This window comes from Toxorhynchites rutilus, chromosome 2, assembly GCF_029784135.1.
Source record: "Toxorhynchites rutilus septentrionalis strain SRP chromosome 2, ASM2978413v1, whole genome shotgun sequence".
In the NCBI taxonomy this organism is placed as follows: Eukaryota; Metazoa; Arthropoda; class Insecta; order Diptera; family Culicidae; genus Toxorhynchites; species Toxorhynchites rutilus.
The window spans coordinates 8940959-8953377 of record NC_073745.1 but is presented as its reverse complement, the minus strand read 5'-3'; the positions used below and the strand labels follow the sequence as shown (position 1 = coordinate 8953377).

General features: G+C 38.0%; 1 protein-coding gene across 1 annotated transcript in view; it reads left to right on the top strand.

Moving 5' to 3' along the window:
* Positions 1-8960: 8960 nt before the first annotated feature.
* LOC129771190 (cyclic AMP response element-binding protein A) overlaps positions 8961-12419 on the top strand; it is a 303674-nt gene continuing 300215 nt past the window's right edge. The window contains exon 1 of the mRNA XM_055774601.1: positions 8961-10923. Coding sequence (XP_055630576.1) covers positions 10870-10923 — 54 coding nt within the window. The 5' untranslated portion in view covers positions 8961-10869. The remainder of the gene's footprint in view (positions 10924-12419) is intronic.

Genomic DNA, 12419 nt, shown 5'->3' with positions numbered 1-12419 from the left:
CCTCAGATTATCACGTGTTCAGGATCCTGTAAGAAGCTCTAGATGGAATAAAAATACAAAACGGCGCATATATAATTGAAGAAATTCATGTCTATTTCCATAAAATTGGCACGAGTTTTCCGAGAAACCCAATATTTCTCAAGATTAACGAAGCTGTACAGAAAAAATTTTGGTGGATGAAATTATCGATCACGATGATAATGCAGGTGTTTTGTTTTTACTAGGTTCAGTGTAGCCACCATGCACTACCCAACCTGGTATTGTGTAATGTAAATGATGCTAGAAGGGAAAATATTCCACATAAAGAGGATAACCTTGCTGGTTATGATGAATCTGCGGATCTGTTAAGTGAACGGCGTCAGAAATCGGGTACTGACTAACGTCTATGAGTTTGAGCGGCAATTCGCTTGTTCAACGAGCCAGTCTACGGAATACAACACAACACATTAATGACTTGAACAGCGTGATGATATCCATATCGATTTGTATTTATACCACTGCTGTCTCGTTTCGAAATTCGTCTGATAAATTCCAATAACTGTTTCTAAACGAAGCCCTTCAGTTCATTGACTGGTTTTTAAAGAATCAAAGAGCTTAACAAACTTGCGTCGACTTTTAATGAAAATATGCGAGATTAGATAAATAATTTAGATTAGTAATATTTTTATTTGGACTTCATCGGACAAAAAAAAACCACAGAGCTTCCCGAGCTCGCTAAAGAATTAAAAAAATAGAACAAACCATTTAATAGTAATAGCTAACATTTTTACCAATAGAAAACATAGAATAGAACATAAAAAATTCAATTATTGTCTCTAAAAAATGGAGGAATGTTCACGTGGACAACAGAGGGAGGGGTATCAGAAATGTCCACGCTTGTCCACGGAGGGGGAGGGGGGTGTCCAAAAACGTGCTTTTTCTGTCCACGTGGTATGTGAACAGTCCCTTTTGTGTATTGAGAAAAAATAATTTGTGTATTTAAGCTCCTAAACACGTAGTTGTATTGGAGTTTGCGTTGATTACATGCCTAGTTCTCACGGCCCGTTAAAGGGTTAAAATGATGTATATCCCATCTTCATGGGATGGTTTTTCACGAAGTTACAGCATTTCTAAAATTACTTTAAAATTTCGACTTCGTGCTCTGTTTCTTTTTGATTTTTTGGCGAGTGTAGAATCAACGACATTACATTACATACTAGGAATAAGATTTAGAGACATAGTTTTATTTAAAAATTATTATTGAAGTATTATTTGAATTCTATTAACACTTTTTCCATGTGACACCGACTATTACCATAATAGGTACACTTATTACGAAACTCCAGGAACACTATTACCATAATGGGGACATGGAAGTGGCATTTTCGAACATGTTTTTTATACAATTTAGTCAATTAATCATCGAATTATCAGTGAGAATCTTCAAAAACAGAGTTCAAACTGCTGGAAAAAGTATACTTTTGAACTAAAATAGAGTATTTATTCGCCAATTCCTGAAAGTTGGTTGGTACACTTACCCTACAGAATATTTATTTGATACACAAAATATGCTTTCCATTCATATGTTTTATTTCAAACATGTAGGATAAGTGTACCAACTATGGAGGACATATGTCATAAACTTGCAGAAATTGGCGAATAAATACTCTATTTTAGTTCAAAAATAGACATTTTCCATGTTCCTGGAGTTTCGTAATAAGTGTACCTATTATGGTAACAGTCGGTGTCACATGGAAAAAGTGTTAATAGAATTCAAATAATACTTCAATAATAATTTTTAAATAAAACTATGTCTCTAAATCTTATTCCTAGTATGCAATACTATGTCGTTGATTCAACACTCGACAAACATTAGGGGAACGGAGCGCGAAGTCGAAACTTTTAAGTGATTTTAGAAACGCAGTGACTTTGTGAAAAACCTACGCATGCAGATGGGAAATACATCATTTTAAAGCATCAAATTTTAAGTTTTGGGATGTTTTGCTTGAACATTTCTATATTTTTGTGTGTAGGTGTGGCGGATAACAATAATGGAAAGAAAAAAAAGATTTTTTCTGTTTTTAAAGAGTTCGTAGATTAAAACAGTGTTTCATTAACCAAGTCAATAGTAAATCCAATTAACCTTATCAATCAGCATTCATTTGATTCCAAGAACGCTCCTGTAGGTACTTTTATCACAGGAAAAAGTTTTGATAGAATGAAAAATTTCTCTTTTTCAATAATGCGATTATTCCCAAATCAGAAAATTCATTATTTGGCAATTTTTGCCTAATTTCGATTTCTTTAATCAATTCTTTTTATCGACTTTCTCTTACGATAACCATGGCCTTTCAGACAGATTTTGTACCACATAATTTCTATATGCAAAGAACATCAACCAATTATTGGTATTCAAAATTTTAAAAAATAAGAACTTCCGGGATGATAATCTGAGATGAGAGAGGGTACACTTAATTAACTACAAATCAAAAAAGAACTAACAAGCATTACAAGTTGCGGTTATGATTTATCTTCTGTTAATGAGAAATTATTGGTTTTTTTCTAATATCCGATGTCCGGCCGGATACCAAATATTGACCGGATAGGCAGGATACCGAATATCCGTTTCATCTCTATATTAGACTGTTGTTATGTGCTTCCCGGTTGTAAAACAACTGCATGCTCCTCGTTGCTAGGCCTCTCTGCTAGCTGACAGGAAAATCACAAAGACGTGAGTTTGTGATGCAGTTTTCGGTTCTCTTCAGGAACTGAACAAATGATATATCTCTGCTTTTCAGCTTTGCGGTGATTTCGTACAACCATAATGGGAATAATGCAGCTTTCGATACTGCGATAATTGGAAGGTAGATGTGAAATTGTACCAATCATGGTAATACAAAAATACATGTTTATTTCGCTAAAAACGTATCAATTGGTCGAATCACAACATCAAGAAGGTTGTAATATATGCATCAACACTGTGTTTGCATCAAAACAGCCACTTCACAGCATAAAAATCTCATTATTTTGACCGAATATTCCTTAGCAAAATGCTAAGAAGCAACCATCAATGGGAAACACTGTTTTCAAACTAAATTTATCAATAAAAGAACATTGTTTCGCATGAAATCAAGTACCAAAATCTAAGGAATATGCCCATTTCCAGCGCCCACATATCGATTTAATTTCCGTTTCTCGAAAAATATTATAGTTCAACTCATTGTTCTTCAAGATAGCAAACGGCTTTTACTATAAAAATTCAAAATAGTACGCTTCGGAATAGTACGCAACATCGGATAGATTTATGCGTTTTGTTCGTCCAAATTTGTTCAAATCATATTTGTTGTAGTAGGTACATGCATGAAATAAGCTTGGCCTATTCACCTAGAGTCTCAATTTAAATTTTCTCCTGCATACAAAAGCGTAGTAAGAAACACATAACGTTCTGCATAATGAGGCTTGGTTTAGTTGGAGTGGCATATTTATCCAGGGTCAAAGCCACAAAAGGATCTTCTTCCAGAGCAGAATGTGATGAGGTATATCAGCTTTAGTAAACAGATCATTGTAAGTTGTTATTCACCTATGACCACTTTGCCGCCAAACATGGAAATAATGTCTATGCTAATTAATCGTTGAGATTAAACAAAATATCTGTTCACCTCTCCTAAAATATGTGTTTTTTTTATTTTTTATAAGATGATGATGGTCCCACCTCATTCACCTACAAAGGATTGAGCGGGACGAGTTATCTTATTGATAATTATTATATTACGGTATTTATATTTTTCATTAACTAACCAGTATGCAAATTGAAATTGAAAGGAAAACGGACTGGTTATCTCGCAGACATAGATTACTAATCGAAAGAACAATATAAGCCATTATCTGATCGTATTTATTCCATGGCATGTCGAGAGAATTTCCAACCCGGGAAGACCCTAGACCGATCGGGAATTGAACCCAATACCTATGTCAGTATTAGCCTTGAATTTGCAAAGGAATTCCTGCTTCACTGGATACCCGAAAACGGTCTGTTAATCGTTTTCGAGACCAGACAGCTGAGCAAACCCAAGCCTAATTCTAGCCGATACTTCAGGCCCACTACTTATCCCAAGGCATGTCAAGGAAGTTTCCAACCCGAAAAAATCCTTGACCGATCAGGAATTGAACCCAATACCTATGTCAGTATTAGCCTTGAATTTACAAAGGAATTCCTGCTTCACGGGATACCCGAAAACGGTCTGTTAATCGTTTTCGAGACCAGACAGCTGAGCAAACCTAAGCCTAATTCCAGCCGATACTTCAGGTCCTACATTCAACATGGAGTATAAACGTATCAACCTGAAGTCTGCAATGAGATCCGCCACAACACAGAAAAATCTCGTTATAATTATCTGTTGAAAAGATGAATTTACGAGTATTCCGTTTGAGCTATCCCTAGCTTCATTCCGATTTCCACATACAACCCCTTGGAATGCTTTATTTTATTCGCGATAAACTACTTTTGCTTATGCTCGATCTCAAGTATTTCTATGTTTGACAACGCGCGCGGGCTCAAACTATTGTAGACTTCACAATTATTTTATTTTTTTAAATTGAATTGAAAAATTGAATTTAAATAAAAAAAAACAAAACAAAACAATTAATACCATCATCATCAGTCTTAAGATAAAATGAGTAATAAAAAAGGACACACTCACACACAAAAGACAATACATAATTCATTATATGAAATCATGATGATGGTCCCCTTACAAAAGTTTGAGCTGAACGAGCTCTTGTTGATAATTATATTTATATTAAAATTTATTGTACTATACAACTAACCAGTTAAAATATTGAATAAAAAAAACAAGAAAGAGATGAACTGGTTATATCACAGGCATAGATTCCTAATCGAAAGAACTACTTAAATCATCATTTTGACACATTTATTCCATGGCATGTCGAGAGAATTTCCAACCCGGGAAGACCCTAGACCGATCGGGAATTGAACCCAATACCTATGTCAGTATTAGCCACGAATTTACAAGGGAATTCCCGCTTTATGAGATCCCCGGCCACGATGCTATCGTTTCCGAGTTCAAGCAGTTGAGCAAACCCAAGCCTAATTCTAGCCGATACTTCAGGCCCATTACTTATCCCAAGGCATGTCAAGAAAGTTTTCAACCCGAAAAAAAATCCTTGACCGATCAGGAATTGAACCCAATACCTATGTCAGTATTAGCCTTGAATTTACAAAGGAATTCCTGCTTCACTGGATACCCGAAAACGGTCTGTTAATCGTTTTCGAGACCAGACAGCTGAGCAAACCTAAGCCTAATTCCAGCCGATACTTCAGGTCCTACATTCAACATGGAGTTTAAACGTATCCACCTGAAATCTGCAATGAGATCCGCCACAACACAGAAAAATCTCGTTATCTGTTGAAAAGATGAATCTACGAGTATTCCAGTTGAGCTATCCCTAGCTTCAATCCGGTTTCCACATTAAACCCGTTGGAACGTTTTTATCTGATTCGAGAAAAATTTGTTCATGTTCAATCTCATGCTTCTCTATGTGTGTAAACGCGCGCGGGCTCAAACTATTGTTTAAAATTAAATTTGTATGTACGACTAAAGAAAAAAAAATTCGACTTAAGTTCCGCAAACAATTAACATACCATCATCATCATAGTCATAAGTTAAGAAACACAAATATCCGTTATAACTTCGTTATCTTACATGCTAACATTGATTAACATTGATTCTATACTGGGTTACAAATCCAAATCATGCTTCAAAAACTCTTTACAAATACTACGGAACCTTCGAAGATTTGTTGCTGTCTTTGCTTCATTTGGTAATGTATTGTAAAGTCGATATCCTCTGTAAAAAAGCGAATTTTGGGTACAAGACATTCGAAAGTTCATGGTTCTGAGGTCACTTGCTTGTCTTGTGTTATATCGGTGCATATATCTCCCATACGTTATCGTGTTTTGTAGATAATTCGGTGTCATACCGTTAGTCATCTTATATATGAACGTAAGCGTGCAGTACTTAATACGCTGACTCACTGACATCCATTGCAGGCATTCGAGCATAAATCTTCGTGGAGTTAGTCGATCACATCTCAATATAAGGCGCATCGCCTTGTTTTGCACAATTTGCATTCTTTGCATTTGCCTCTTATTTGCAAGAAATAGCACAGATGCACAATAATCAAAATGTGGAGCAATTAGTGCCTTATAGATAGTGATTTTACTTTCAAAGGTCAAGAATCGATTAATTCTACAGAGCACTCCATATTTTTGAGCTGCCTTCTTTATAGTATAGTTTATATGTTCGTCGAAGTGCAGCGTTTCGTCAAGAATAACGCCAAGATATTTGATCGATGATGCTCTTTCCACCGTTTGCCCATCAATAGTTATATTAAGACCTTCATTGTCAAGATTTCGTGTAGATACTACCATATACTTCGTTTTGTTTATGTTTAACTTGAGTTTCTTCCATTTCAACCATTCGTCTAAGTTTAGCAGTTCATGGTTCATCTTTATGTAGCAATCTTGTAATGTATCAGCTACAACGAAAATAACAGTGTCGTCAGCAAATAAGTTTACGTCACTGCCATTTAACACCTGTTTGATATCATTGATATAAAGCAAGAAAAGCAGCGGCCCCAGAACACTTCCTTGAGGCACACCCAGATTCACTGGTACCGCCGATGATTTACTGTCCCTATAAATAGTGATTTGTGTTCGCCCTTCCAGGTAACTTCCAAACCAGTTCAATACAGGTCCAGTTACATTATAATTGGAAAGCAAGTTTAGTAACTTATGTCGATCTATAGTTTCAAAAGCCCGTTTCAAATCAATAAAAACACCCAATACTACTTTCTTCGCCTCTATAGCCTGTTTCCACTTCAAGAGCAACAAATTGAGAGCCGTTTCACAAGAGTGATTTTTTCTAAACCCGACTGTTCATCTACCAGTATCCCATTTTCCGTTATATGTTCCAATAATTGATCTTTGATAACAATCTCTAGAATCTTTTCGTACAGTGGTAACATATTAACTGGCCTACGGTCTTCTGGTTTGGATGATTTTGGATTTTTTGGAATCGGTATGACAACAGATTTCTTCCAACTATGTGGGCATTCGCCACGAAGCATTGACTCATTTACTATATATAGTAGATTCTCTTTGATTAAATCAAATGCATCTACTAATACTGTTTTATTAATATCATCAACACCTGAACAGTTTCTTAAATCCATTACTACCTTCCTCAGTGTTTCCATGCTGATGGTTCTAAAGCATCTCAATTCTGAAGACAGACTAGGAAAAGCAAAATTAATTAGATTTGTAGAAGATACAATACCATTGTGGATTTCCTCCACAATTGACGTGAAAAATTTGTTTAGCTTTTCTGCAGTTATGAAGTCATTTTCCTTATTACCGTCGAATTCAATGTCGATATCTCTATTTCCGCTTGGATTACATAAAGTTTTTATTTTTTTCCACAGTTTCTTTGGATCATGCTGAATTGCGCTGATTTCATTTTGAATTAATTTATTTTTGGAACTTTTAAGTTCACGTACATACATGTTTCTCCATACCCTATACGTGATCCAATTTCTAATACTGTTTGTACGTTTCGCTATTAATAAATAATGATCTCGTCTTCTCTTGATGGAAGCCAATGTAGAATTGTACCAGGCCTTGTTTGTGCCCTGTCTTAGTGCTGAAATCTCCAATTCCCTAGCCGCCAATATATGTTTCATTGAAGAGCAAAGTGCTTCTTCAAGATTTTTTGCAGCATCATGAAGAGAAAATAGCTCTCCAATCGGCGTTATTTTACACTGCAAAACAGATTCCAACTTGCGTTTCGAATAGTTATTCCAACTCTTATATAACTTTTTCTTCGTTTCGGTAAAGTTGAAAAAGTCATCAGATAAGCTAGATAACATACCGATTGTTTCATGATCGGAAATTTTGCTGTCATGAAGAATCTCGATAACATCGTCGTCAAAATTAGTAAAAACTAAATCAATATTTAGTCGTCGAAGTTGTTCTTGTTATCCTGGTGTGATCATTTATTCGTTGTTTGAATCCAGCAGCTTGGGTGATTGCCTTTAATTCAGTCCGTTCAAACTGATGATTTGTCCAATATATCAGATTGAATAAACTAAATTTCACGAGAAATTCCTTAGATACCATGCGCACAGAACTAGTAATTTCTGTTTTTATTTGTTTTTATTTTGACATGCGACAGCTCTACTGAAGTACAGGGTGACTCAAAAGTCATTAAATTCTTCAAACATTATGTGACTATCAATACGACATCTACAGTCAATAGTTATACTACCAAACAAGCAGGTGACCACTTTGCCCCCCATGACCAATTTTCCCCCACTACCCCTATGTTTTTTAAACTAAGAAACTCACTCGTATTACCATAATAGATACTATTGCGATGATAGGTGCTTCTACCCTATTTATTCTTCGCGAAAATCCATCAACAGATTTGCTCCATGCGTAGTTCATAGTTACACGATCAATATGGTATTCAAAGCTCACACATCAGTTTCACTCACGATTGCATCGGATAATGAATGAATTCTGAGTTGCTCCTTGAGAAGCTGAGAAGGCAATTGTAGTGTGATAAGAAATGTACGAGAATCAACAGGTTGGTGCGAATGAACTGTTGCTTCTCGATTGTGGTCTCTCACCGCTCACCGCTTTGACGTCGAGAGCACATTCTCTCCCTCTCCCATTTATTCATTCATAACTTGTTCATTCATTGCCGGCTTTTGGCAGTGGTGCAAGAGTCTAGGTTTATTTGTTTTGTACGAATTTACGCTCAGTTTTGTTCTGGTGGGTGAACCTTCGAATAGCACTCCAATCAAACCACCCATCGAGACATGCTGGCCACCCTGACGAAGCCGGTGTGCGCTTCGTTCGCCTGTTGCTGCGATCCAGTCGAACGAAAGCTGCCTTGCACTCTCTCACATACACTTTTCGCGTCTCGTTCACTCCGCATGCTTTTGCTTTTTTGGTTGAGCCGGAATCGAGTGCCGCATAAGCCAAGCCTTCCAAGCGGAGCCGACTTTAGTCCAAGTTTGAAAGTTGGAGCGTTTAGTACGTGTTGTACGTTGAGCTCTCTCTCATCTGCGTGAACGCCTGCCGGAAACCCACCACCTCACCGCCACCTCCTTAAGAAGTAGCAACTTTGTCTTGCGAACGGCGGAATTTCCCATCTTTCACATCGCGAACTGATTGTCGTGATTTGATTAATTGGAACCGTTTGGGTGATTACACACCGAACTCGCGTGTGTGTGTGTATGTGGGTGTGCGTGTGTCTGTGCTTTTTTTTTTGAAGGCGCGAGTAGCGCCAAGTGTTGTTGTGCCTAATCAGTCAACCGTAGCCTCGCGAGATTGTCTATTGTTTCGTGCGGGGGTGATCGAAGCTGCCGAAGCCTAGCCTAAGGAAATACATTTACGCGAGGGGAGAGACGTCCGATCGGGAAATCGAGAAGAAATGTGGCGAAGAGTGGAGGAGTGTAAAGTGTGTAATTAATTTCCCTCCCTGCTGGTAGTTCATTAAACTTTTAGTCGGGGCTTCTCGTACATCTGTGATTCTCTATTGTTTCTCCCGGTTCAGACGAGAGAACAAGAATTCAGAAAAGGAGAAACCGAAAACAAACCTGGAAAAAAAGAACACACATCGAATTGCGGGGGTTCGAACAGTCGAACAGAGTGTAGGTAATAAGTTGCCGATTTGGGAAGAAAACTAAAGCAGCAGCATTTGTAAATTGGAGAAAACCGGTTGAAATACACTTGTGGACCTCCTCCTCCTGATAACCGATCGGGTCGAGAGTGCGGCAAGTGGTGAGCTGCGGTGCTTTGGAAAAGAAACGTGAGCGAGAAGAGCTAGGAAGAGAGAAAGAGTGTGTGTCTTGGAGCTGGGAGTGAAACTAGAGCACGACAAACGGATTGTGGCTGGAAGGAAGCAGCAGGAGCAGCAGCAGCAACAGGCGTCATCGTCATCGTCGTCTTCGTGCGTGTGCCTCTCGGAGAGATCAGAAGAACGCGCGCGCGGTCCTGCTGCCGGTATCAAACAAGTGGTTTTTGTTTCGATGACATGCTTTTGATTGGAAATTTCGAAACTGTTGACGCGTGACAAGTTGTTGCGGTGGAGGTGATTTCAACGGTCGGTGTCGATTTATTCACTTATTTATCTCTCACTCAAGGAGACCCAAAATAACGAGAGAAACGAGTTTATAGGCTCTATTAAGCCGCACACAGAAGGAAAATAAATGAAAAATAGTTTTTTGGTGATATAAATAAATAACGACTGATGCCTTACTTATGTACGCTGCACGCTTGAGAAAGCAGACCAGATAGAGCCAACGAATAGGTGATTTAATATAAAAGAAGAAACAAAAAATATAACGTATACAAACAAAGAGGAGAGAAAATAATTAGAGCTAATTAGTAATGGTTTAGTATTATTTTCCACACCTAACTTTGAAAGTAAGTTTGGGTTTTCTTCTTAACCGTACGAAACTTCATTCATCGACTCGATTCAGGAAGTGAACACAAGAGAAAAAAGAGTAGTGCACACAACTGTGTGGCAGTGAGTGTGTGTTTGTGTATGTTTTCTGTGGAAAAGTGTGCCTGAAGAAGGGAAAATTGTCCCACCAGAGCAAACGACACAACAAAGGGCAAGGAAATCCTAGTTTCCCTTTCGAAAGGTGACCCGAAAGAAAATTTGTTTGAGGTGCACAGTGCTACTGTCCGTTAAGTGTGTCTGTGGGTGGATTTTAAGTTTTTGTACCCCCAATTCTTAAGAGCAACGTGACGAGCCCAAGGCGGCCGCTCGAAAAGCCTGCAAGCTGGATTATCTACACATGGATTTCGACGACGGGGACCTGAAGGAGCTATGGGACACGGATCTCGACACGGTGAGTAAGCGGAGCACGCGATGCCACCTTGGGAACGGGCCGGAATTCGCTTCCATATGTTTTCTCCGTAAGGGGGCTGTTTTTGTCGCGAGAAAAATCGGTGCCATTTAATGATTGGTTGCGGTAACCATCCGCGATGGTCGATATTTGAAGATGCTTTCCGATGAAACATGTGGCTTTTGGCAATTTCGCCTTCGAACGATAAGCGTGATGCGACACGCATGGGATAGGGAATGGATGGAGATCTTATCTCACATTCCATGCGTCTCGGTTGAGTGCCTCAGCTGATGACATACGGTTGGCTTAAACAGATTGAATAGATTAACGACATTTCTGGAGGCGGATTTGAAAAGGGTTCTGATTTTTTGTGAGTGGTGTGAAAAATGTCGATTTTTGTCCGATAACGTCGTCGCTCAGGGTGTTTGTTATCGTTCTATTCTGCGAAGTAGTCAGTAATTATGAAGCCAGAGACACAAAGAGATAAGTTATTTTGTTTCAAATATGAACGCCTGGCTGGGAGGTCTATTTTTTATCGTTCGCCTTGTGTTATCAATTAATTTTAACCCTCAAATGGCAACGATATAAATTCGGTGAAGTGTGAAGCTTCGTCTTCTGATTGAAGTTATTCATTAACTTTACTAAAACAGCAACACAATAATGTATTATAGACTACGTTTGTGAGTACTTTGTTATGCTTCGATATAACGTACAATTCGATACAACGTACAATTTTGAAAGTGAAATGTACGTTATATCGAAGTTTACCTGTATCGGTTTGGCATGGAATGGCTGTTTGACTATACAGGCAAACCTCTTTTTTTGTGCGGGGGATAGGGACCGCATAAAAAAAATCGCATAAAAATCGTACAAAACTTCACCAGTAGCTTTAAAAAACCGTGTTCGGTACACATTTTGAAAAAAAACTTTTTTTGTACGGTAGATAGGGACCGCATAAAAAAGTTCCCCCCATGAAAACAACTCAAATCCACGCCGTTCACCGTTCAATTTCCTTTTGTTTCCCCGCTTTACGTTGGGCAGTTTGCCTCTTCGGTTGCACGTGGCAGTTTTGTGCTTTTAGTTGCATGCTGAAGCGTGATGCTGGTAGATATCATGTCATGAAAAACTTAGAAAAACTTAGAGCATTTGATGGGAGGAGGGGAATGATTTCAGAAGTGGATAATTGAGACGCAAATATGCTTTTTTCGCACTGAAATGCATATAAACCATCGAGAAAACTAAATGGACGATAACTTCGTCAAATATGCTTGTTTTCATATACCGCACAAAAAAATCGCACAAAAATAACGCACAAAAAAAACGCACAAAAAAAATCGCACAAAAAAAATTCGCACAAGAAAAACCGCACAAAAACAGGTTTTAATGATTTTTCTTTTTAATGAAAATTACATTCCTAGAGGATCATTCTAGATAAGCACATAGTGTTTTAATTGCCAAATAACACAGGAACCATGTATGAAGAACTCCCTTTGGCGAAA